Genomic DNA, 23,846 nt, shown 5'->3' on the forward strand with positions numbered 1-23,846 from the left:
AAACACTTCAACCAGTAAAATGGCTCTTTTGCTACAGCCTATGTCAATGACCGTTAGCATTCTAGCTAACAACTGCTGCATCCTAAATAGTTATTTAACAAAGATCACAACCAAATACAGTCTTAACAGTCGCTAAAGAATCAAAACATAATTTGTAAGCGTGTGAGAACCCCAAAAATATGTTTTGAAGTAATAAAAAAGGTAAATCTAGGACATGTTGAATGGGCTCAGATGGTGATTGCTTTCTCACTGCAGCCAAGAGTCGCGCGCATCTGTGCGTGACATCAGTGTGTTGTGAACTGTAAAGGGGTAAATCCACCCTAGCACAAGGTGGCTGCTGTTTAAGCTGCTTCTAGATATGCCACAGGTGTCCGGTGGCTGGATTGTCTTGGCTAAAGAGAAATGCTCACTAACAGGGATGTAAACAAATTTGTACACAACATTTGAGAGAAATAAGCCTTTTTTGCATATGAAACTTTTGTGACATGTTATTTCAACTCATGAAACATGGGACCAACACTTTACATGTTGCGTTCATATTTTTGTTCAGTGTAGATTTTTTTTAACCACGCCACTTTAAAAAAACAAAATAAAAGTTTTACAAATCAGCACAAGTTTGATACATATAAATGTCAATTTTCTGTGTGAAATGGATGTAATTGTGCACTGTCTTACATATGCTTCCTCGTGTCCGTAGTGAGGAAGTGCCTCCAGGCGGTGCGCTTCATCCTGCCCAAGGAAACGGCCATGAAGGTGCTGATAAAGTGGTACAACATCTACAACGCCCCCGGGGGGCCCAGCGCACACCTGGAGTGGAACCTGTTTGTCACCTGCTTCATGACTCTCATGGGCTACAACACAGAGCGACTGGGTTGGACACGTAACGTGAGTCGCCTTGGCAACGGTGCTGTCATTCCCAAGAGAGAGAGTGCCTTAAAGTAGACAGTGCAGAGCCCATGCAGGATAGTCACAGTGCAGGATAGTCTTACTGAATGTACAGTCTATACCCAAGTACATAGAAGTGCCTCAATCTAGGTCATACCGATGTCACCAAAGCCTGCACATCTCTGAAATCCAGACATAGAGACTAAGCCACAAATGGTAGGTTGGCAAGGCAACACAGGAAGGACCTATGTAGTTTATCAGATGGTTATTTGGTCTGTAGCCCAACCATGCTCTTGACCTTTGTTCCCCCCACAGCTCCATTTTGAAGTGCCCCTCTCTCCTGTGATTGCACCAAAAAAGGCCCGGCCTTCGGACACAGGGTCTGATGAGGTAGGTAGGGGTTACCCCCGTAGACCATGCTTTATGTGGAAAGCACAAGACTATTCATGTTACTCTCAAGCTCTGAATCCAGACAGAGGCTAAAAGGAGGTAGCGATGAGGTCAACTTATGAGTGAATTTGCTTTTCTGTCATGCATAATAAGAATTTCAGTAATATGTTGAATTCATATACAGACCACTACTTTGAAATGGTTGAAATCTGCTCCAAGTGCACTGTGATTTATAGATGTATAAAAAAAACAAAAGTATTGAAGATTAGGGTTAGGTTGATAAATAACCTGTAGTCTTTCTTTCCTTCATCCGTTTGCCCTGTGCATTATACATTCATGTAGAATGTTAGTGGTGTTGTGGAGGGAAAGTGGTGCTGTGCTGTAGCATGGAATCCTGGAAGGGGTCATGGCCCAGGGTTAAGGGTGCACAGTTGAACTGGGGAAGTGTCGTGTAGAGTTCACCCTCTGGCTGAGAGCTGTTACTTAAGAAAGGAAGTGCATGTTGGGAAACTGCTGATTCAGACCAGGCACAAATATTGTTCCTTAATCCACTGACCTTTTTGTATGTGTGGCTTTGGGCCCTGTTTCTATGTATGCATTTCATTTAAGTGTGAGTGTTTCTGTGTGGCTTTGTGCGTGTGTCTATGCATATAATCCACCAGGACTGGGACTACATGTGGTGCTCAGACTACCACAGACAAGTGGTGTTCAGGCATGGGTGTGGTGCTGTGAGTCTGGAGTCCACCGACACCTCTGGCTGTGAAGAGTCTCTGTCTTCCACCCCTGCCCTGCATCTGGACCCCTCTGCCCCACTCTTCCCCCACATCCCAGCCCTGTTCTACGTGCTGCACTTGCTCTATGAGGAGCTGAAGCTGGACGAGCTGCAGAGGAGCGGGGGCCGATCACTGGTGGGCCTTCTGCAACAGTTGGCCAGGTACTGGTGCTCTGTCTTCACAATCTAGGTTAACGCTCTTAAATAATCTTGGAAACCCATAAATTAAACCTTGCGTAATTGCGTCAGATGCTCAATTTGGTTCTGGGGAGATGAGAAAAGAAAATATACTAATGAGACTAGTGAAGGTCCCCCCCTAAATGTAAACTCTCAGCCAAAGTATGCGCCGAATGTCCCCTCTCCCTCCGAAGTTCAAGAGATGTGAAATCGTAGTTTGTCCAAATAATAATTGAAGAAATCTGCACACCAGAGCCAAGTTCCTCGTTAGTTGTTACATCCCACAGTCTATTGACGGACACCTGGACAACATCCTGTCCACGAGAGAATTCCTTTCAAATGACTCCAGTTAAATGTTGTGGATTTATTATTGTCACTCGGATATCTATGGCCATTCAGAGGCGAACTAAAGCGACAGGTCGCAGGTGCATCTTTTCAATTCAGAACGAACACAACAATTTCATGAAGCTGTTAAACATTTAAATGGAGAAGTATGTCCGATGAGTCACTGCTCAATAAAACCTGATGAGTTTGGTCTCTCCTAAAACGTTAATATTACCAGGATAAGAAAATGGCATTTAAACGGTTTCAAGTGTGTCAGGTGGCCTCGTCAACAGTCCCATTTTACGTTTAAAAGAAGAGCTGAAGTGGGAGAATCAACTGGCGCTTGAATTGCTTAGTGCTTATTTGGCCTTGTTTTATTGTCCTGGTCATTTAGTATTACCAGGCTGGTTGACACAACAGTTGGTGTTTCAGCCAATTAATAATTGTATTCACTGTCATTGCCATACATACTGTACAAAGAGATACAGTAGCTAAAGCACAGACCAATCTGGCAACCCGGCTAGGCCTGTACCGTAATGACCTCACTACATCTAACCCAGCCTGAAACCCCCACGTTAGTACTAGAAGTTTACGTGGGTGTTCGCTTAGTCATAGTTCTGATTGGTTTATCTGCTTCTGGTTGTGTTTAGCTGTCTGTGTAAGTGCTTCACGGTGAGGGTAGAGCAGGTTGGATATTAAAAGTATTGATTCAATGGCTCAGGTTAGATTAACAGCTTCTCTTATGACCTGCTAATTGTTGTACTATTTATTAAAAGGGATCTGCAGCTGGAGGAGTATATCGATCTGTACTGGCGAGATTACCCCTCATTCATCACCACGTTCAAGGAGTCCTGCATCATAGATCCGGGTAAGAGGCAAATCAACCTCTAAAGCATGTGTAGTCCCCTCTGCTCACATAGAAGAGAGGACATGTCTACTACCACTTTGGCTTTTCATTTTCCTAATATTGATTGAAAGGATGGTCTGACTGTGTGATAAGAACAGGTGTGTCTGTAGTCGCAGAGCCTGTTGTGACACTTTGAATGACAGTCTCTGTGGCCCCTCCCTCTCCTGCAGCCCAGATGGAGCAGATGCAGCGTCCATCCTTCCTGAGGGCGGAGCCTCCGTGTGTGTTCAGCTGGCTCAGCAGCTGTCTGAGGGGTGAGGAGGTAGCACCCTTCCCCTATCTGCCCGGCATCTGTGAGAGAACCAAACTACTGGTGCTGGTATGCTATCATCGTCTTATCTTTTCTATCTTTTCCTCATGATGACAAGGGCAATTGATGGAACCATCTATCACTAGGGTTATGTATATAAGGTGGGAGTTTTAGAGTTGGGTTGCGATATAGACATCTCCAATAGGGGGTGCCACAGACGAATTGAAAACCCTACCTGGGAATTACTATTTACGTTGTCCTTGGTTTTGGTGTGAGGAAAGTAGATTTCCCATCACCTTGGTTAGCTACAGCATGTGTGCCCAGCTAGATTACCTCACCACCTGACTGACATGTTATGTAAATACACTGTTGGACAACAAATAATTCCTGAATATTTTGAGTGACCAATGTCAACACGTAGCCGTTTGTGTTCTAAATAAACATTCTACTCCCTGAGTTGGTTTGCGGGCCCTAGCCCCTGTGTTGCCAATGGCAATTTCTGTTCAAACATGATTTCCCAATTAAAAGGGGTCATCAAGCATCGACACACACACACTCGCACGCACACACACACACACACACACACACTGCTTAAATGTCAAAGGGCTATGATATAGGGCTTCATGCCAATCAGAGGGAGGGGGAGAGCGAGAAAGGCATTTTGCCTATTCGTAAAGACTAGGGATGTGCATCTCTCCTTTCCTTCGATTTGACGGGCATCTACATACAGTTGAAGTTGGAAGTTTACATACACTTAGGTTGGAGTCATTAACTCGTTTTTCAACCACTCCACAAATGTCTTGTTAACAAACTATATTTTTGGCAAGTCGGTTAGGACATGTACTTCGTGCTTGACACAAGCCATTTTTCCAACAATCGTTTACAGACTTATAATTAATTCACTGTATCACAATTCCCATGGTCAGAAGTTTACATACACTAAGTTGACTGTGCCTTTTAAACAGCTTGGAAAATTCCAGAAAATGATGTCATGGCTTTAGAAGCTTCTGATAGGCTAATTGACATCATCATTTGAGTCAATTGGACGTGTACCTGTGGATGTATTTCAAGGCCTACCTTCAAACTCAGTGCCTCTTTGCTTGATATCATGGGAAAATCAAAAGAAATCAGCCAAGACCTCAGAAAAAAATGTAGACCTCCACAAGTCTGGTTCATCCTTGGGAGCAATTTCCAAACGCATGGAGGTACCACGTTCAAATCAAAGTTTATTTGTCACGTCCGCTGAATACAACAGGTGTAGACCTTACAGTGAAATGCTTACTTACAAGCTCTAAACAATAGTGCAACAAAGGTGTTTGGTGAACAGTAGGTAAGTATGGAAATTAAACAACAGTAAAAAGACAGGCTATAAAAGTAGCGAGGCTACATGCAGACACCGGTTAGTCGGGCTGATTGAGGTAGTATGTAAAGTGACTGCATATATGATGAACAAAGAGAAGCTGTAGCGTAAAAGAGGGGTTGGTGGGTAGCGGGACACAATGCAGATAGCCCGGTTAGCCAATGTGCGGGAGCACTGGTTGGTCGGCCCAATTGAGGTAATATGTACATGACTATAATTAAAGTGACTATGTATATATGATAAACAGAGTAGCAGCAGCGTAAAAAGAGGGGTTGGGCGGGGCACACAATGCAAACAGTCCGGGTAGCCATTTGATTACCTGTTCAGGACTCTTATGACTTGGGGGTAAAAACTGTTGAGAAGCCTTTTTGTCCTAGACTTGGCACTCCGGTACCGCTGGGGTGGCTGGGGTCTTTGACAATTTTTAGGGCCTTCCTCTGACACTGCCTGTTATATAGGTCCTGGATGGCAGGCAGCTTAGCCCCAGTGATGTACTGGGCCATACGTACTACGCTCTAGTGCCTTGCGGTCAGAGGCCGAGCAATTGCCGTACCAGGCAGTGATGCAACCAGTCAGGAAGCTCTTGATGTTGCAGCTGTAGAACCGGTTGAGGATCTGAGGACCCATGCCAAATCTTTTTAGTTTCCTGAGGGGGAATAGGCTTTGTGGTGCCCTCTTCACGATTGTCTTGGTGTGTTTGGACCATTCTAGTTTGTTGTTGATGTGGACACCAAGTAAGTTGACCTTTCATCTGGACAAACAATAGTGCACAAATATAAACACCATGGGACCACGCAGCCGCCATACCGCTCAGGAAGGAGACTCGTTCTGTCTCCTAGAGAAGAACACCGTCCCAACCGTGAAGCACGGGGGTGGCAGCATCATGTTGTGGGGGTGCTTTGCTGCAGGAGGGACTGGTGCACTTCACAAAATAGATGGCATCATGAGGTAGGAAAATTATGTGGATATATTGAATCAACATCTCAAGACATCAGTGAGGAAGTTAAAGCTTTGTCGCAAATGGGTCTTCCAAATGGACAATGACCCCATGCATACTTCCAAAGTTGTGGCAAAATGGCTTAAGGACAACAAAGTCAAGGTATTGGAGTGGCCATCACAAAGCCCTGACCTCAATCCTATAGAAATTTTGTGGGCAGAACTGGAAAAAGCGTGTATGAGCAAGGAGGCCTACAAACCTGACTGTTACACCAGCTCTGTCAGGAGGAATGGGCCAAAATTCACCCAACTTATTGTGGGAAGCTTGTGGAAGGCTCCCTGAAATGGTTGACCCAAGTTAAGAAATTTAAAGGCAATGCTACCAAATATTAATTGAGTGTAACCTTCTGACCCACTGGGAATGTGATGAAAAAATGTTAAGTTCTACTATTATTCTGACATTTCACATTCTTAAAATAAAGTGGTGATCCTAACTGACCTAAAACAGGGAATTTTTACTAGGATTAAATGTCAGGAATTGTGAAAAACTGAGTTCAAATGTATTTGGCTAAGGTGTATGTAAACTTCTGACTTCAACTGTAAATGGTCTCAGAAACGATAGTTTTAGTTTGAAACGATTGATGTGAATCGAGACACTACATTTTTTGCATGAACACATCCATTTTAAATTTAATATCTGTTCCTGATGGAGCTCATGAGCTGGGCCTCTGAGCTGGATCTGTCTGAGAGTACTTTTTTAGATGAGTGGCCCTCCGTTAGTTTTTGTGTGCATGTGTCTGGTGTGTGTGTTTTAATGGTATGTGTAGGCACCTGAGCTGAGCCATAGGGCAGACTAAGCATCTAACACCCCACTATCAGATTAGGGGTGGGGGCATTTTATGCTTTTTGTCAGCTCCACTTTTTTATGTGAAATCACCATCACCCACTGATTTAAGTTGTACATTTTGCAGATAAAACATGTTTTGAGCTAGTCCTGTCAATATTTATCTTCAGACATTAGCAATGGCATTTATACAAATTAATATAATGCTACTTTGGATTTTACCCCCGTCTCAAAAGTGAATTGTTTAGACTGGTAGGAATTTTAGAGAGCTTATCGCACTCTGACCAATGAGTGCAACCATGCCATGCACAGCTCGCAAATATTATTGCTGTCCTTTATGAAATTACTCTGTTCATGTAAAAATGAACAAATACACCGACTGTTTAAAGCAAAACTTCCAAAACGATTTCTTATTGTGAACCTGAACAATGTACATTAAATCGGAATGATCGAAAACCCCTATCAGAAGTTGATGTAAGTTTCATCCAGTCTGGTAGGTTACACAACAATTTTCTACAGCGCATTTGGTAACAATGACCCAGAAAATTACACTGAACAAAAATATAAACGCAACATGTAAAGTGTTGGTCCAATGCGTCATGAGCTGAAATAAAAGATCCCAGAAATGTTCTGTATACACAGTTTATTTCTCTCACATTTTGTGCACAAATTTATTTATATCCCTGTTAGTGAGCATTTCTCCTTTGCCAATATAATCCATCCACCTGACAGGTGTTGCATATCAAGAAGCTGATTAAACAGCAGCAGCATTACACAGGTGCACCTTGTGCTGGGGACAATAAAATACCACTCTAAAATGTGCAGTTTCGTCACACAACACAATGCCACAGAGCTCTCAAGTTTTGAGGGAGCGTGCAATTTTAGGAATGTCCACCAGAGCTGTTGCCAGAGAATTCAATGTTCATTTCTCTACCATAAACCGCCTCCAACGTTGTTTTAGAACATTTGTCAGGACATCCAACCGGCCTCACAACCGCAGACCATACCTAACCACGCCAGCCCGGGACCTCCACATCTGGCTTTTTCACCAGCAGGCATCGTCTGAGACCAGCCACCCGGACAGCTGATGAAACTGGATTTGCACTACCAAAGAATTTCTGAACAAACTGTCAGAAACCGTCTCAGGGAAGCTAATCTGCGTGCTCGTCATCCTTGCAAGGGTCTTGACCCGACTGCAGTTCAGTGTCATTTCTGACTTCACTGGGCAAATGCTCACCTTCAATGGCCACTGGCACACTGGAGAAGTGTGCCCTTCACGGATTAATCCCGGGTTTCAACTGTACCGAGCAGGTGGCAGACAGCGTGTATGGGCGAGCGGTTTGCTGATGTAAACGTTGTGAGCAGTGTGCCCCATGGTAGCGGTGTGGTTATGGTGTGTGCATGCATAAGCTACTGACAACTAACACAATTGCATTTTATCGACAGTGATACCTGAAGAGATCCTGAGGCCATTGTTGTGCTATTCATCCGCCGCCATCAACTCATGTTTCCAAATGCTTTGCCACATTTTTTGCAGTATTATTTTAGTGCCTTGTTGCAAACTGGATGCATGTTTTGGAGTTTTTTTTATGTACAGGCTTCCTCCTTTTCAAAGTCAATTAGGTTAGTATTGTGGAGTAACTACAATTTTATTGATCCATCCTCGGTTTTCTCCCTTCACAGCCGTTAAACTCTAACTATTCTAAAGCCACCATTGGCCTCATGTCGAAATCCCTGAGCGGTTTCCTTCCTCTCTGGCAACTGAGTTAAGAAGGAGGCTTGTATCTTTGTAGTGACTGGGTGTATTGATACACCATCCAAAGTGTAATTAATGATTTAACTTCACCATACTGAAAGGGATATTCAATGTTTGCTTTTTTACTTTCCCCCTTCTACTAATAGGTGCCTATCTTTGCGAGGCATTGGAAAACTGTTCTGGTCATTGTGGCTAATCACTGCTTGACTCAGGGGCCTTATAGATAATTGTATGTGTGGGGTACAGAGATGAGGTAGTACATTTTTTACAAATAAATGTTAAACATTATTATTGGGGGCCTTCTGAGTGGCGCAGTGGTCTAAGCTAGAGGCGTCACTACAGACCTAATTTTGAGCCCAGGCTGTGTCACAGCCTGCCGCAACAGGGAGACTCATGAATCGGCGCACAATCGGCCCAGCGTCATCCGGGTTATGGGAGTGTTTGGCTGCCCGGGATGTTCTTGTCCCATCGCGCGCTCTAGTGACTCCTTGTGGCGGTCCGGGCGCATCCATGCTGACTTTAGTTGCCAGTTGTACAGTGTTTCCTCTGACACTTTGGTGCGGCTGGCTTCCGGGTTAAGTGAGCATTGTGTCAAGAAGCAGTGCGGCTTAGCAGGGTTGTGTTTCGGGGATTCATGGCTCTCATGGCTCTTTGCCTCTCTCCGTGAGGGAGTTGCAGCGATGGGACAAGACTAACTACCAATAGGATATCACTAAATTGGGGATATATGAAAAATACTTTTATTGCACACAGTGAGTCCATACAACTTATGTGACTTGTTAAGCACATGTTTTCTCCTGACCTTATTTAGACTTGCTGTAACAAAGGGGTTGAACTGAAGACATGAACTGAAGACATTTCAGCTTTTAATTTTTATTTAATATGTAAACATTTCTAAAAACATAATTTCACTTTGATATTGTGGCATACTGTGTGTAGGCCAGTGACGACAAAATCTAAATGTTTATTGATTTTAAATTCGGGCTGTTAACAACTAAATGTAGAAAAAGTCTAGGGGTGTTAATGCTTTCTGAAGGCACTGTACCTCACGAACAGCTGCCTCCTCCACTGTGCACAACTCTTATGACTGTCATATCCTTTGCATGCATGCACAACACACAGATGTATTTTTTAAATAAAACATGAGTTAAAAAACAGTGAACCAGCAATTCCTAACATTTTAATCGGTTTTCTGACCATGCATTAATTTGGATTGGTTTGGGCTCCGACCAGCCAGTTGACACACTTGTATGCGTATCGGTGAATCGTTACGTCCCCTATGTCTTTACAAGGGATGTACAGTGCATTTGGAAAGTTCAGACCCCTTAACTTCCACATTTTGTTACATACGTATTTGTTACTTATTCCAAAATGTAGTAAATTATTTATTTTCATCTACACACAATACCCCATAATGACAAAGGGAAAACAGGTTATTTAGACATTTTTGCAAATGTATGAAAAATACATATTTATGTAAGTATTCAGACCCTTTGCTATGAGACTCGAAATTGAGCTCAGGTGCTTAATGTTTCCATTTATCATCCTTGATGTTTCTACAACTTGATTGGAGTCCACCTGTGGTAAATTCAATTTATTGATTGCACATGATCTGGAAAGGCACACGCCTATCTACAGTTGGAAGTCAGACGTTTACATACACCTTACATTTAAACTCAGTTTTTCACAATTCCTGACATTTTAAACATAGTCAAAATTCCCTGTCTTTAGTCAGTTAGGATCACCACTTTATTTTGAGTGTGAAATGTCAGAATAATAGTAGAGTGATTTATTTCAGCTTTTATTTCTTTCATCACATCCCAGTGGGTCAGAAGTTTACATACTATTTGAGTGTATTTGCTAGCATCGTTTAACTTGGGTCAAACGTTTCGGGTAGCCTTCCACAAGTTTCTCACAATCAGTTGGGTGAATTTTGGTCCATTCCTTCTGGCAGAGCTGGTGTAACTGAGTCAGGTTTGTAGGCCTCTTTGCTCGCACACACTTTTTCAGTTCTGCCCACAACATTTCTATGGGATTGAGGTCAGGGCTTCGTGATGGCCACTCCAATACCTTGACTTTGTTGTCTTTAAGCCATTTTTGCCACAACTTTGGAAGTATGCTTGGGGTCATTGTTCATTTGGAAGACCCATTTGCAACCAAGCTTTAACTTCCTGGCTGATGTCTTGAGATGTTGCTTCAATATATCCACATAATTTTCCTCCCTCATGATGCCATCTATTTTGTGAAGTGCACCAGTCCCTCCTGCAACAAAGCACCCCCACAACATGATGCTGCCACCCCTGTGCTTCACAGTTGAGATGGTGTTCTTCGGCTTGCAAGCATCCCCCGTTTTCCTCCAAACATAACGATCGTCATTATGGCCAAACAGTTCTATTTTTGTTTCATCAGACCAGAGGACATTTCTCCAAAAAGTACGATGTTTGTCCCCATGTGCCGTTGTCCCCAAACCGTTGTCTGGCTTTTTAATTGCGGTTTTGGAGCAGTGGCTTCTTCCTTGCTGAGCGGCCTTTCAGGTTATGTCGATATAGGACTCATTTTTACTGTGGATATAGATACTTTTGTACCTGTTTCCTCCAGCATCTTCACAAGGTCCTTTGCTTCTGTTCTGGGTTTGATTTGCACTTTTCACACCAAAGTACGTTCATCTCTAGGAGTCAGAATGCGTCTCTTACCTGAGTGGTATGACGGCTGCTCGGCCCCATGGTGTTTATTCTTGCGTACTATTGTTTGTACAGATGGACGTGGTACCTTAAGGCGTTTGGAAATTGCTAGTCTGAGAACAATTGTTGGGAAAATGACTTGTGTTGCACAAAGTAGATGTCCTAACTGACTTGCCAAAACTATAGTTTGTTAACAAGCAATTTGTGGAGTGGTTGAAAATTGAGTTATAATGTCTCCAAACTAAGTCTATGCACACTCCCAACTTCAACTGTGTATGAGGTTGATGGAATTGTCCGTAGAGCTCTGAGACAGGATTGTCTCGAGGCACAGATCTCAGGAAGGGCACCAAAAAATGTCTTGAATGTCCTCAAGAACACAGGGGCCTCCATCTGTCTTAAATGGAGGAAGTTTGGAACCACCAAGACTCTTCCTAGAGCTGGCCGCCCGGCCAAACTGAACCATTGGGGGAGAAGGGCCTTTGTCAGGGATGTGACCAATAACCTGATGGTCACTCTGACAGAGCTCCAGAGTTCCTCTGGAAATGGGAGAACCTCCCAGAAGGACAACCATCTCTGCAGCACTCCACCAACCAGGCCTTTTATTTCTAGAGTGGCCAGACGGAAGCCATTCCTCAGTAAAGGGCACATGAGAGCCCACTTGGGGTTTGCCAAAAGGCACCTGAAGGACTCTCAGACCATGAGAAACAAGATTCTCTTATCTGATGAAACCAAGATTAATTTCTGGCCTGAATGTCAAACATCACATATGGAGGAAACCTGGCACCATCCCTACGGTGAAGCATGGTGTTGGCAGCATCATGCTATGGGAATGATTTTCAGTGATAGGGACTGGAAGACTAGTCAGCATCGAGGAAAGATGAACGGAGCAAAGTACAGAGAGATCCTTGACAATAACCTGCTCCAGAGCGCCGAAGACGTGAATGTCGATTATGGCAGCCCCCCGCACCTCTGATTCAGAGGGGTTGGGTTAAATGCGGAAGACCCATTCAGTTGTACAACTGACTAGGTATCCCCCTTTCAACAAAGTACTGAGGAAAGGGTCTGAATACTTATGTAAATTGTGATATTTCAGTTTAAAAAAATGCCTAAACCTGTTTTTGCTTAGTCATTATGGGGTATTGTGTGTGTGTAGATTGAGGGGGAAAAAACTATTTAATCAATTAGAATAAGACTGTAATGTAACAAAACGTGGAAAAATCCAAGGGCTATTTTCCAAATGCACTGTACATGTGTGAGACTGTGTGTGTGGGCGCACGCTTGTGTCTGTTTTTGTCTGTGTACTCTGCTATAATTAAGCCCTGGTCGGATGGAGGGCTGAATCACTAGCGGTTTAGGTGTAGGTGGATCAGGGGGACTGTGCTGATGACCAGGCCTTGTGCGTCTCCTTCCATCAGGCTAAGTGAGGTGACGCACGTCACCGATGAGAGACTGACAGCCTGTCATGCAATTACAGATTCTCTTTACCCCATCACTCTCGTTCTCTCTCTCTCGCTCTCTTTCTCTCACTCTCGTTGACCCTCTCTCACTCTCGTTTACCCTCTCTCTCTTGTTGACTCTTACTTGCACACTCACCCTTTCGTTCTCTGCCCCTGTCTCTCACTCTCTCTTGCACACTAAGCATCTCTCTGTTTCAATAGGCCAGACACTAACGTTTGTTTCTCTGTCCTACCTCTCCCTCAGAGCTACGCCCTGTACATCATTGGAGATGACAACGCAACTTCAGTTGATGTGTCAAAGTATCTGGCCAAGCTCTCTGCAGGTGGGTTTGTGTGTGTCTGAATACTGAGCAGTGTGTGCCCAAGATAACGAACAACCATCCCTGGGACATGCCTCCCACGTGCCTTACGCGTCCCCACATGCATGTTACATCGGTCAGTCATTTCCGCACATGAGGGAAGAGAGATTCTGGCATTTAAGGCCTTGTTCTACTTACCAAGAGTTAGATGAACGGCGTACCTATTGGCTCCCGAGTGGCACATCGGTCTAAGGCACTTCATCTCTGTGCAAGAGGCATCATTACAGTCCCTGGTTCGAATCCAGGCTGTATCACACCCGGGCCGTGATTGGGAGTCGCATAGGCCGGTGCACAATTGGCCCAGCATCGTCCGGGTTTGGCTGGGGTAGGCCGTCATTATAAATAAGAATTTGTTCTGAACTGACTTGCCTAGTTAAATTAAGGTTAAAATAAATCAAATGTTCAGTCATTGTGCTAATGCTAGTTAGCATTAAATGCCATGCTAGTTAGCATTAGCTCGCAAACCAACCGCTAACTTCCTTCATACTGCACACAGATACAAATGGTATCCACGAGTTCATCTGACCCTGGGGAAGCAAAACAAATGCCAGAGTCTAGCAGTATCCTTTTAAGTAAAGTCTTCATTTGGCTATTGTTACTTTTACCTTTTTTAAAGGGGCTGCTATCAGCAGTAGCAAAGCGCTCTCCCTGCCCAATTTCTGTAAATAGCTGAGGGATGGGGCTGGAGAACTGTAACCACGCTCAAATTCATAGACTGACCATCCATGATATTAAAATGATAGCCTCAAAACATGGTTAAAACTATATAGTGTTTGTTAACGAAGTATTTTTGGGGTACAACTAAGCTCATGAGGCATTTATAATTTATATTCTTCAAGAATCAATGGGTACATGGCATTTTAATTTGTCAGTCAAATGTGTGTAGCAATTGCAGATTGCCCTTTTAATGAAGTTTCCAAAGAAATGTCCTTTGAAGTAGCGCTGTAAATGTAAAGCTTCATTATTTGCAAGCATGATAATCTGAATGGCATTTTGGAATCGAGTATGGGCATTATGGTGACAATTGTGAGGCTGTCATTCTCCTGTTTTCTCTGACCCATTTCACAATTCCTTTATTGTGACAACTGAACTAAAGCACTCGTGTGGCGTCTCTCTCTCTCTCACAGGCCAGAAGAAGACTGTCATTGAATCAGCTTTGAGGAGGTAAAAACTTACCAGGAGCACATCCTGAATCACTTCCTTCTTATAGACTCTATATTCCCCATAAAGCATTTTCCCATAAAGCCAAAAGAAGGGTTCACTCCGTTTTATTAACTGGGTAGTTTGTGTCCTGGATGCTGATTTGCTGAAAGCCATGGTATTTCAGACAATATACAATGGGTAGGACTCAAAAATACATGCTTACTGTTATATTTATGTTGGTAACCAGTTTATAATGGCAGTAAGGCACCTCTTGAGTTTGATATATGGCCCAATATACCACAGCTATGGACTGTATCCAGGCACTCCACGAGGCGTCGGGCATAAGAACAGCCCTTAGCTGTGGTATATTGCTTAAATATACCTCTAGTAATAGTAAAAGCTATAAACTAGACTCTTGTCCTAACATTTTAACCATGATTTTCCAACTTGAGACGGAGAAATGTAATCCCTGTTTCTCTTCCAGACCGAGCTGTATGAAGCCTGATGCTCCAAATGAAAGTTTGGCTGTAAAGCTTGTAGTTTGGCTAACATCAGAAGGTAAGACTTTACATCAGGCCTAGAAACATCTCCACAGCCTGTCTGTTATTGCTATGCTATGGAGTATTTGCTGGTGTGAGACTCTTTTTACATTCATGTGTTGTATTTAGGTTTCACATTGAAAGACCTGGAATCTGTGCCCTTTGGTGTGGCTCTGCCCATCAGAGATGCTATCTACCAGTGTCGAGAGCAACCCTGCTCTGACTGGTCAGAGGACGTCTGCCTATTGATTGGGCGACAGGATCTCACCAAACAAGCACACAAAGTGACCGTGGCCAAGGGCAAAGCTGTAAGTGTGAGTTTCTGGGGTTATTGGATGGTTTGGTCTTCATCCTTTACAACCTTGTGGATTTAGAGTTAATGTTTCTGTTTCGTGTGTGTTTGTTTATGTGTGTGTACTCAGACGGTGGGTCTGGGGCTGATGCTGGAGGCTCCAGCCACCACAGAGGCAGAGGAGGAGGAGGATGGTATGACAGATCTGAACCAGGACGTAATTAGTCTTATCTGGAGCCAGGACCTGCGCGTCCATGAGGCCAGACGTCTACTCCAGAGCTCCCGACCAGTCAGGGTCAGTGTGGTTCACCTGCCTGAGGTCAGCGACCACGAGTACATAGAGGAGAAGGAGAACAAGTGAGTAATATCGTTCAAGTGATTGCAGCTATCGTAGTCTCATTCAAAAGCTGTCTGGGCCCACGTTACAGGCTATATCCAAATTCTGCTTCGTTTCAACCTTGCTTTTTAAATTATAAAGTGTACACTTAAACAACACAATGTAACTCCAAATCAATCAAACTTCTGTGAAATCAAACTGTCCACGTAGGAAGCAACACTGACAATAAATTTCACATGCTGTTGTGCAAATGGAATAGACAACAGGTGGAAATTATAGGCAATTAGCAAGACACCCCCAATAAAGGAGTGGTTCTGCAGGTGGTGACCACAGACCACTTCTCAGTTCCTATGCTTCCTGGCTGATGTTTTGGTCACTTTTGAATGCTGGCGGTGCTTTCACTCTAGTGGTAGTATGAGACGGAGTCTACAACCCACACAAGTGGCTCAGGTAGTGCAGCTCATCCAGGATGGCACATCAATGCGAGATGTGGCAAGAAGGTTTGCTGTGTCTGTCAGCGTAGTGTCCAGAGCATGGAGGCGCTACCAGGAGACAGGCCAGTACATCAGTGGAGGAGGTCGTAGGAGGGCAATAACCCAGCAGCAGGACCGTTACCGCCGCCTTTCTGCAAGGAAGAGCAGGAGGAGCACTGCCAGAGCCCTGCAAAATGACCTCCAGCAGGCCACAAATGTGCATGTGTCTGCTCAAACGGTCAGAAACAGACTCCATGAGGGTGGTATGAGGGCCCGACGTCCACAGGTGGGGGTTGTGCTTACAGCCCAACACCATGCAGGACGTTTGGCATTTGCCAGAGAACACCAAGATTGGCAAATTCGCCACTGGCGCCCTGTGCTCTTCACAGATGAATGCAGGTTCACACAGAGCACATGTGACAGACGTGACAGTCTGGAGACGCCGTGGAGAACGTTCTGCTGCCTGCAACATCCTCCAGCATGACCGGTTTGGCGGTGGGTCAGTCATGGTGTGGGGTGGCATTTCTTTGGGGGGCCGCACAGCCCTCCATGTGCTCGCCAGAGGTAGCCTGACTGCCATTAGTTATCGAGATGAGATCCTCAGACCCCTTGTGAGACCATATGCTGGTGCGGTTGGCCCTGGGTTCCTCCTAATGCAAGACAATGCTAGACTTCATGTGGCTGGAGTGTGTCAGCAGTTCCTGCAAGAGGAAGGCATTGATGCTATGGACTGGCCCACCCGTTCCCCAGACCTGAATCCAATTGAGCACATCTGGGACATCATGTCTCGCTCCATCCACCAACGCCACGTTGCACCACAGACTGTCCAGGAGTTGGCAGATGCTTTAGTCCAGGTCTGGGAGGAGATCCCTCAGGAAACCATCCGCCACCTCATCAGGAGCATCCCCAGGCGTTGTAGGGAGGTCATACAGGCACGTGGAGTCCACACACACTACTGAGCCTCATTTAGACTTGTTTTAAGGACATTCATCAAAGTTGGATCAGCCTGTAGTGTGGTTTTCCACTTTAATTTTGAGTGTGACTCCAAATCCAGACATCCATGGGTTGATACATTTGATTTCCATTGATAATTTTTGTGTGATTTTGTTGTCAGCACATTCAACTATGTAAAGAAAAAAGTATTTAATAAGAATATTTCATTCATTCAGATCTAGGATGTGTTATTTTAGCGTTTCCTTTATTTTTTTGAGTGGTGTAGTTGTGTTGGCTATTGTTCTGATGCCTCTCTCTCTCCATCCCTCTCTCTGCTATCTCTCTGGGCAGACTGTTGCAGCTTTGCCAGCGTACCATGGCTCTGCCAGTCGGCAGAGGCCTGTTTACCCTCTTCTCCTACCACCCTGTGCCAACGGAGCCCCTACCAGTGCCCAAACTCAACCTTACTGGTACTGTATCCCTTAGGCCTTTCTCATACCTGTGTGTGTCTGAGAAATCGTGTCTGTCTTCAAACTAGTACTGGCCAATATATCAAATTCATTTGAATGTATGTTTTTGCGTGATATTTCAAATGCCTGTATCGCAATAATGACTTTTTTATTTATTTTTGGTGCACCTTCTCATTTACACCAGAGAGCTGAATATAATGACAAGATGCCCCTACAATGGGAGTCGTTGTCCCAAAACCGGGAAGGCAGGCGACAAGCCTAGGTTCAAAATGAACCTCTAGAAACGCATTGGGCTTATTTTGGACAGGTTTTGGCGAGTGTGAAACCTCTCGCTTTGCCTTTTCCTCTCTGTTTACACACACCAAGCCCCTGCCACTCACACCAACAAAGTTGAGAGATCACTTCTTCCTCTCTGACAAGTGGTTTCAACTTGCTATTTGCATTTGAGGTTTGGTCCAACAGAATTGGTAATATGGCCACTGAAACACATGGAGACATTATTTTACTGTAAAAGAGAAGATAAGCCTTCTAACGAGACCCTTTTTTATGTCTCAACTACACATTGTGCCCAAAGCAGACACTACTAAAACAGGAGTATCAATGAACGTTGATTCTGGAAAATGAATGCTCAGTTTGTTGCGCGCGGCATTGCGGTACCACATAGCAATAGCAGCATTTTAGCCAAAGACTGTTATACTAGCTGTCTAGTCTGTGTTTTCTAAATGTGCAATAAGCATAAAACACAATTTTATAAGGAATGGGCAACTCGTTCTCATTCTGAGGAATAAGGTAGGCCACTTGATTCCAACATCTGAACAAAGTGGACAGGCTAGCATGCTGGTCAAACAGTTGGAGACGGACAGAAGGGTGTGTTCATAACGATTCAACTGTTCTACCTTGTTAGCTAGCAAATAGATCCAAGTTGGCATATATAAAGATTAGCAAGCTACTCACTAGAACGTTGACTTGTGCTTGAGAGATTGTTTGAGACCTGTTTTGAATTTTCTATAATGCCTGCTACAAGAAGTTAGTCATTACATTTGTAACAAAAAGGGCATTTTCATAGAACGACTTGAAAGCCAGATCAGGGATTATTGCAAAAAAGCAGGTTAAACTATTTTGATAAAATAATTGAATTGTTAGTGGGGCTTAAATTTAGCCTTCATTTCACACGCCCTCAATTTTTGAAATGCAGTGTATTTGACATTTACTTGTACATAAAGCTTATTTAGAGAAAACATTGAAATCGTGAATCTTAAGTTTGAAGAGAAAAATATATATATTTTTAGGCCATATTGCCCAACCCTACTTCAAACACGTTTACAGAAATAGTTATGACAAAACATCAAGTACAGGAATATGTTGTTTTTCCTTTGAAGATCTGAGTAAAAAGGCTTTTCTCAGTCTGTCTATGCAAGTTCAATCTATGGGTGTGTTTTTAACAGCAGCCCACAAGAAAGCTCACAAAGCTCACTTTAGTCAGTCTGGATCTGTAATTACAGCTGGTGCTTCAGTGTGTTGCTTTTTAGGACAAGGGAAAGAATGCAATGTGTGTGATCACTGTGATGAGAAGCAGAAACTTATTTTGAACCCGGCAGGCCATGTTTACATTGCTCCTTGGTGCTAACGTGATTCTGGCCTAAATGTCGAGAATGCATGCATGCGTGTGGAGTTTGTCCGAATCTGATATGGAGTCCTGTGTTTCTGGTGACAGGTCGTGCGCCCCCTCAGAACACCATGGTAGATCTGAACAGCGGGAACATTGACGTTCCTCCCAACATGACGAGCTGGTCCAGCTTTCACAACGGGGTGGCTGCGGGCCTGAAAATCGCTCCGGCCTCCCAGGTGGACTCTGCCTGGATCGCCTACAACAAACCCAAGAGCCCCGAGCTGGCCAACGAGTATGCAGGCTTCCTCATGGCTCTGGGCCTCAACGGACACCTCACCAAGCTGGCCACACTCAACATACATGACTACTTAACCAAGGTGAGCATGCATGCAAACACAGGTTCTGCGGTTGAGTTTAGTCGTGTACCTTTTCTCATGACATGTTTTGAAGCTTCTCTAGATTGCACGTTGGTTTTAGCAGAAATTGTCTCTCGGCATCCTGTTATTTTTCTCACATGAAAGTGGGAAGGCCTCAGCGCGCTGAGAGCGGAGTTTCACTTTGACTTTTCCCTGGCAGTGACGCATAGCAACTTTCTCATTTCCAGTTAGGCCTGCCATAGAAGGCTCTGTGGTCATATCTTTCACATCTCTCAGCTCAGGAAAGATCAGTGGTTATTTACTACAGTATACGATTTTACTACTATTCTCATTCTTGTTAGCTTATCACCTGTGCCAGGACAGATGAGCCTACATTGGATCACAACATGTGAACTTTTAAAGGTCTGCTGCTGTACTGTTAATTAGGATATAGTACAGCAGTCTTTGATGGCTGAAAATGTAATATTGAATTATTTAAGTATGAAAGGGATCAGGTGATTTACGCAAAATTAGTACTTCCAAATGTTCTCATTCATTTTGTTAAGTAGCGTAATTCTATGATGGAGAAAATAACTTATTTTAGGCTGAACTACAGTGTCGTTTGGTTCCCCCAAAAAGAGGACGAGGGCAAAAAATTACCCCTCAGCACATGTTGAGCAAAGAGCTCTGATCTGTTATAACCTCGTTGTTTTATACTAGCTCCCCATTCAGCCCTACACAGTAACTCATAATCTCTATTTGTTAATAAACAAGTGAACCCCTCTGTGTATAAAGTCCATGGGGGACTAATGAAAATGGCTTCCTGTGTGTCCTCAGGGCCACGAGATGACAAGCATCGGGCTGCTCCTGGGTGTGTCTGCAGCCAAGCTGAGCACCATGGACATGTCAATCACCCGACTGCTGAGCATTCACATTCCCGCACTGCTCCCGCCCACCTCCACTGAGCTGGATGTACCGCACAATGTTCAGGTGGCTGCCGTGGTGGGCATCGGCCTGGTCTACCAGGGCACAGGACACCGCCACAACGCGGAGGTGCTGCTCGCTGAGATCGGTCAGTGATAGATACATCCCTAATGAAGTAAATGTTTTGTTGTCCCGTGGGGATATTTGCAGGGAGGAGGGCATACAACACTAAATACAAGACACAAACTGTTTTGACATGGAACTGCTGGTCCCACTTAAAACAAACAACTTATACATGCTTTATAATTGCATATGTAGACTTCAGATGCAACAGATGTGTCACATATCATTAATAAGCATATGTCATGTTGTAAAGGGTGACATAACCGCTCCCAACGTATGATGCATTGCACAACCTAATTTCTTATGAGATTTTAGGATGGTTGCGCAAATTGTCATGTTTAATTCTTCAAGTCTTACTGGGAAATGTCCATACAGCATCTGCATGCCAACCATTTAATTTCATGGGGATATTCATTTCGATCTTTAGTTAACAATAGTGTTGTTTTGAATTATGTACGCTGAGCAAATTTTTGCGCAGATGGTGTTAGCAAATCGCACATATTTTGCCTAGTGGTGTGCGCTGTTGTTTTGGCTGCATGAGAGAGAGATTCGACCATTTGTACAATCAGTAACAGTATATTTCTATGCTGTTCTTTTATATAGAGTAATATCATGTGATCTTGCAGACATTGATTCGCTCATGCGCAGAATCATCTGAACTTTAGCTGTCGGAAGCAGGGTTTCTGAGAACTCTGATCTGCAGCCTTGCCCTTTTATTTATTCACCGTCTTTATTTAACCTGGTCAGTTTACTCCAAGCATGTGTCATTGGCTTAGCATCACACTGTAGGCCTCACATGACAGTTACCCCTGACCTGCTCCAGGCCAGAACACAAGGTTTTCACTAGGTATGGCAGTTGCATCACATCAATACAGTTTCATATTGTTTCGATGGGGCAAGTCATTTCAGGTGGAATCTCACACTTTATATCAGCATCTTAATTTGCATGGGTTATGTCAGCCTTTTATAAAGCACATTCTTTTTTTGGGAAATGTACATAGTGTATTATCACATTTAGCAGTGCACCCTGCATATGGAGCGGTTATGTCACCCTTTAATAGTCCCTTTAGTAACAGTATACTTAAGCCAGATGGTTTGTGAAGCGTCTATGTTGTGCCTGAATATTGAATAGATTATATGTGCTGGCGCTCCAACCAAGATTTAAAAAATTGTCTGGACTGCTGAAGGGGGGCTCAGTCCTTAGAAATAGAAACTGAAATGTCTAAGGAAGGTTCAGCACGACAGTCTTATTCTCTTCAATGATTAGTATTGCTGTCACGTTTCGGAGCAAGCTTTGTTGTCAAGGCAGAACTTTCTCTAAGATGCGTCAGCAAAAAAATATTATATCATTGAAGTAAAATGTATTCCTTCAAATATGGTGCTTTGATGATGGAGCTTACTCCGAAACTCCAATAGATATTGAAGTTAACAGATGTTGCTGCTTCCTGCAGGTCGACCCCCTGGTCCTGAGATGGAGTACTGTACAGACCGCGAGTCCTACTCCCTTGCCGCTGGGCTAGCCCTGGGCATGGTCTGTCTGGGGGTAAGTCTAGTAGTACACACTGCAATTACACTACTGGATCAGCTCTGCAGTAAGTTACTTACTGTACCCCTGTGTATGTAGAGGTAATAGAAAGAGGAAATGTTCTCACATGGAAAGCCGTCTTCATACGTCAAAAGGCTGAGAAATCATAAAAGGGTGCTGAATGAAAAAGGTGGCTAAATGCATCACTAGCGTTCACTCAGGATGTGGATCATCTAAAAAAAACTGAAGAGGAGAGTTTCTCAGTCACTGAATGACCCCTTCCACTCCCACCCTCTCTCTCTCTCCATAGCATGGCAGTAACCTAATAGGTATGTCTGACCTGAACGTCCCTGAGCAGCTCTACCAGTACATGGTGGGGGGGCATCGACGCACCCACGCCGGCATCAACAGAGAAAAACACAAGTCCCCCAGCTACCAGATCAAGGTAAAGGGGAAAAAAAGCAAACGGCGAGACAACTTTCCTCACTTGTAGGCTGTTAGGTTCTAAATAAACGGAGTAAAAACTCACGGACCGTGAGTAAAGCTCAAAACAAGTTTATTCACCCACAGGGTCACACAGCTGCATAAGACAAAAACATGTTCCCACCAGCACAAATATTTATACCCCCCCTTTAGACGGAGTCTCCTCCTTTCCTCTAAACATTACATCTTTGCAGGAAGTTAAGTGATGTGGGTAATAAACTGTTCCTTCTCCCTTTATGTGACCTGACCTCGTCCCCCATTCCTCACTAATCCACAGCTACAGTGGGGCAAAAAAGTATTTAGTCAGCCACCAATTGTGCATGTTCTCCCACTTAAAAAAATGAGAGAGGCCTGTAATTTTCATCATAGGTACACGTCAACTATGACAGACAAAATGAGAAAAACAATCCAGAAAATCACATTGTAGGATTTTTAATGAATTTATTTGCAAATTATGGTGGAAAATAACTATTTGGTCAATAACAAAGTGTATCTCAATACTTTGTTATATACCCTTTGTTGGCAATGACAAAGGTCAAACGTTTTCTGTAAGTCTTCACAATGTTTTCACACACTGTTGCTGGTATTTTGGCCCATTCCTCCATGCAGATCTCCTCTAGAGCAGTGATGTTTTGGGGCTGTTGCTGGGCAACACGGACTTTCAACTCCTTCCAAAGATTTTCTATGGGGTTGAGATCTGGAGACTGGCTAGGCCACTCCAGGACCTTGAAATGCTTCTTACGAAGCCACTCCTTCGTTGCCCGGACGGTGTGTTTGGGATCATTGTCATGCTGAAAGACCCAGCCACGTTTCATCTTCAATGCCCTTGCTGATGGAAGGAGGTTTTCACTCAAAATCTCACGATACATGGCCCCATTCATTCTTTCCTTTACACGGATCACTCCTGGTCCCTTTGCAGAAAAACAGCCCCAAAGCATGATGTTTCCACCCCCATGCTTCACAGTAGGTATGGTGTTCTTTGGATGCAACTCAGCATTCTTTGTCCTCCAAACACGACGAGTTGAGTTTTTACCAAAAAGTTCTATTTTGGTTTCATCTGACCATATGACATTCTCCCAATCTTCTTCTGGATCATCCAAATGCTCTCTAGCAAACTTAAGGATTTGAGTCCCTGGCGGCGTAGTGTGTTACTGATGGTAGGCTTTGTTACTTTGGTCCCAGCTCTCTGCAGGTCATTCACTAGGTCCCCCCGTGTGGTTCTGGGATTTTTGCTCACCTTTCTTGTGATCATTTTGACCCCACGGGGTGAGATCTTGCGTGGAGCCCCAGATCGAGGGAGATTATCAGTGGTCTTGTATGTCTTCTATTTCCTAATAATTGCTCCCGTAGTTGATTTCTTCAAACCAAGCTGCTTACCTATTGCAGAATCAGTCTTCCCAGCCTGGTGCAGGTCTACAATTTTGTTTCTGGTGTCCTTTGACAGCTCTTTGGTCTTGGCCATAGTGGAGTTTGGAGTGTGACTGTTTGAGGCTGTGGACAGGTGTATTTTATACTGATAATAAGTTCAAACAGGTGCCATT

General features: G+C 43.9%; 1 protein-coding gene across 2 annotated transcripts in view; it reads left to right on the plus strand.

The window, feature by feature from the left end:
* anapc1 (anaphase promoting complex subunit 1) overlaps window positions 1–23,846 on the plus strand; it is a 57,693-nt gene that overhangs the window by 18,577 nt on the left and 15,270 nt on the right. Inside the window, exons 18-32 of one of the 2 annotated variants that reach the window (XM_029640428.2) lie at window positions 698–885; window positions 1,201–1,275; window positions 1,938–2,209; window positions 3,325–3,416; window positions 3,626–3,774; window positions 12,984–13,062; window positions 14,226–14,262; window positions 14,726–14,799; window positions 14,910–15,094; window positions 15,203–15,429; window positions 17,167–17,285; window positions 19,000–19,271; window positions 20,088–20,322; window positions 21,749–21,840; window positions 22,133–22,267. In XM_029640428.2, coding sequence (XP_029496288.1) covers window positions 698–885; window positions 1,201–1,275; window positions 1,938–2,209; window positions 3,325–3,416; window positions 3,626–3,774; window positions 12,984–13,062; window positions 14,226–14,262; window positions 14,726–14,799; window positions 14,910–15,094; window positions 15,203–15,429; window positions 17,167–17,285; window positions 19,000–19,271; window positions 20,088–20,322; window positions 21,749–21,840; window positions 22,133–22,267 — 2,231 coding nt within the window. The remainder of the gene's footprint in view (window positions 1–697; window positions 886–1,200; window positions 1,276–1,937; window positions 2,210–3,324; window positions 3,417–3,625; window positions 3,775–12,983; window positions 13,063–14,225; window positions 14,263–14,725; window positions 14,800–14,909; window positions 15,095–15,202; window positions 15,430–17,166; window positions 17,286–18,999; window positions 19,272–20,087; window positions 20,323–21,748; window positions 21,841–22,132; window positions 22,268–23,846) is intronic. The other variant, XM_029640429.2, reaches the window with a different exon arrangement.

Source organism: Oncorhynchus nerka, linkage group LG28 (assembly GCF_034236695.1).
Source record: "Oncorhynchus nerka isolate Pitt River linkage group LG28, Oner_Uvic_2.0, whole genome shotgun sequence".
Lineage (NCBI taxonomy): Eukaryota > Metazoa > Chordata > Actinopteri > Salmoniformes > Salmonidae > Oncorhynchus > Oncorhynchus nerka.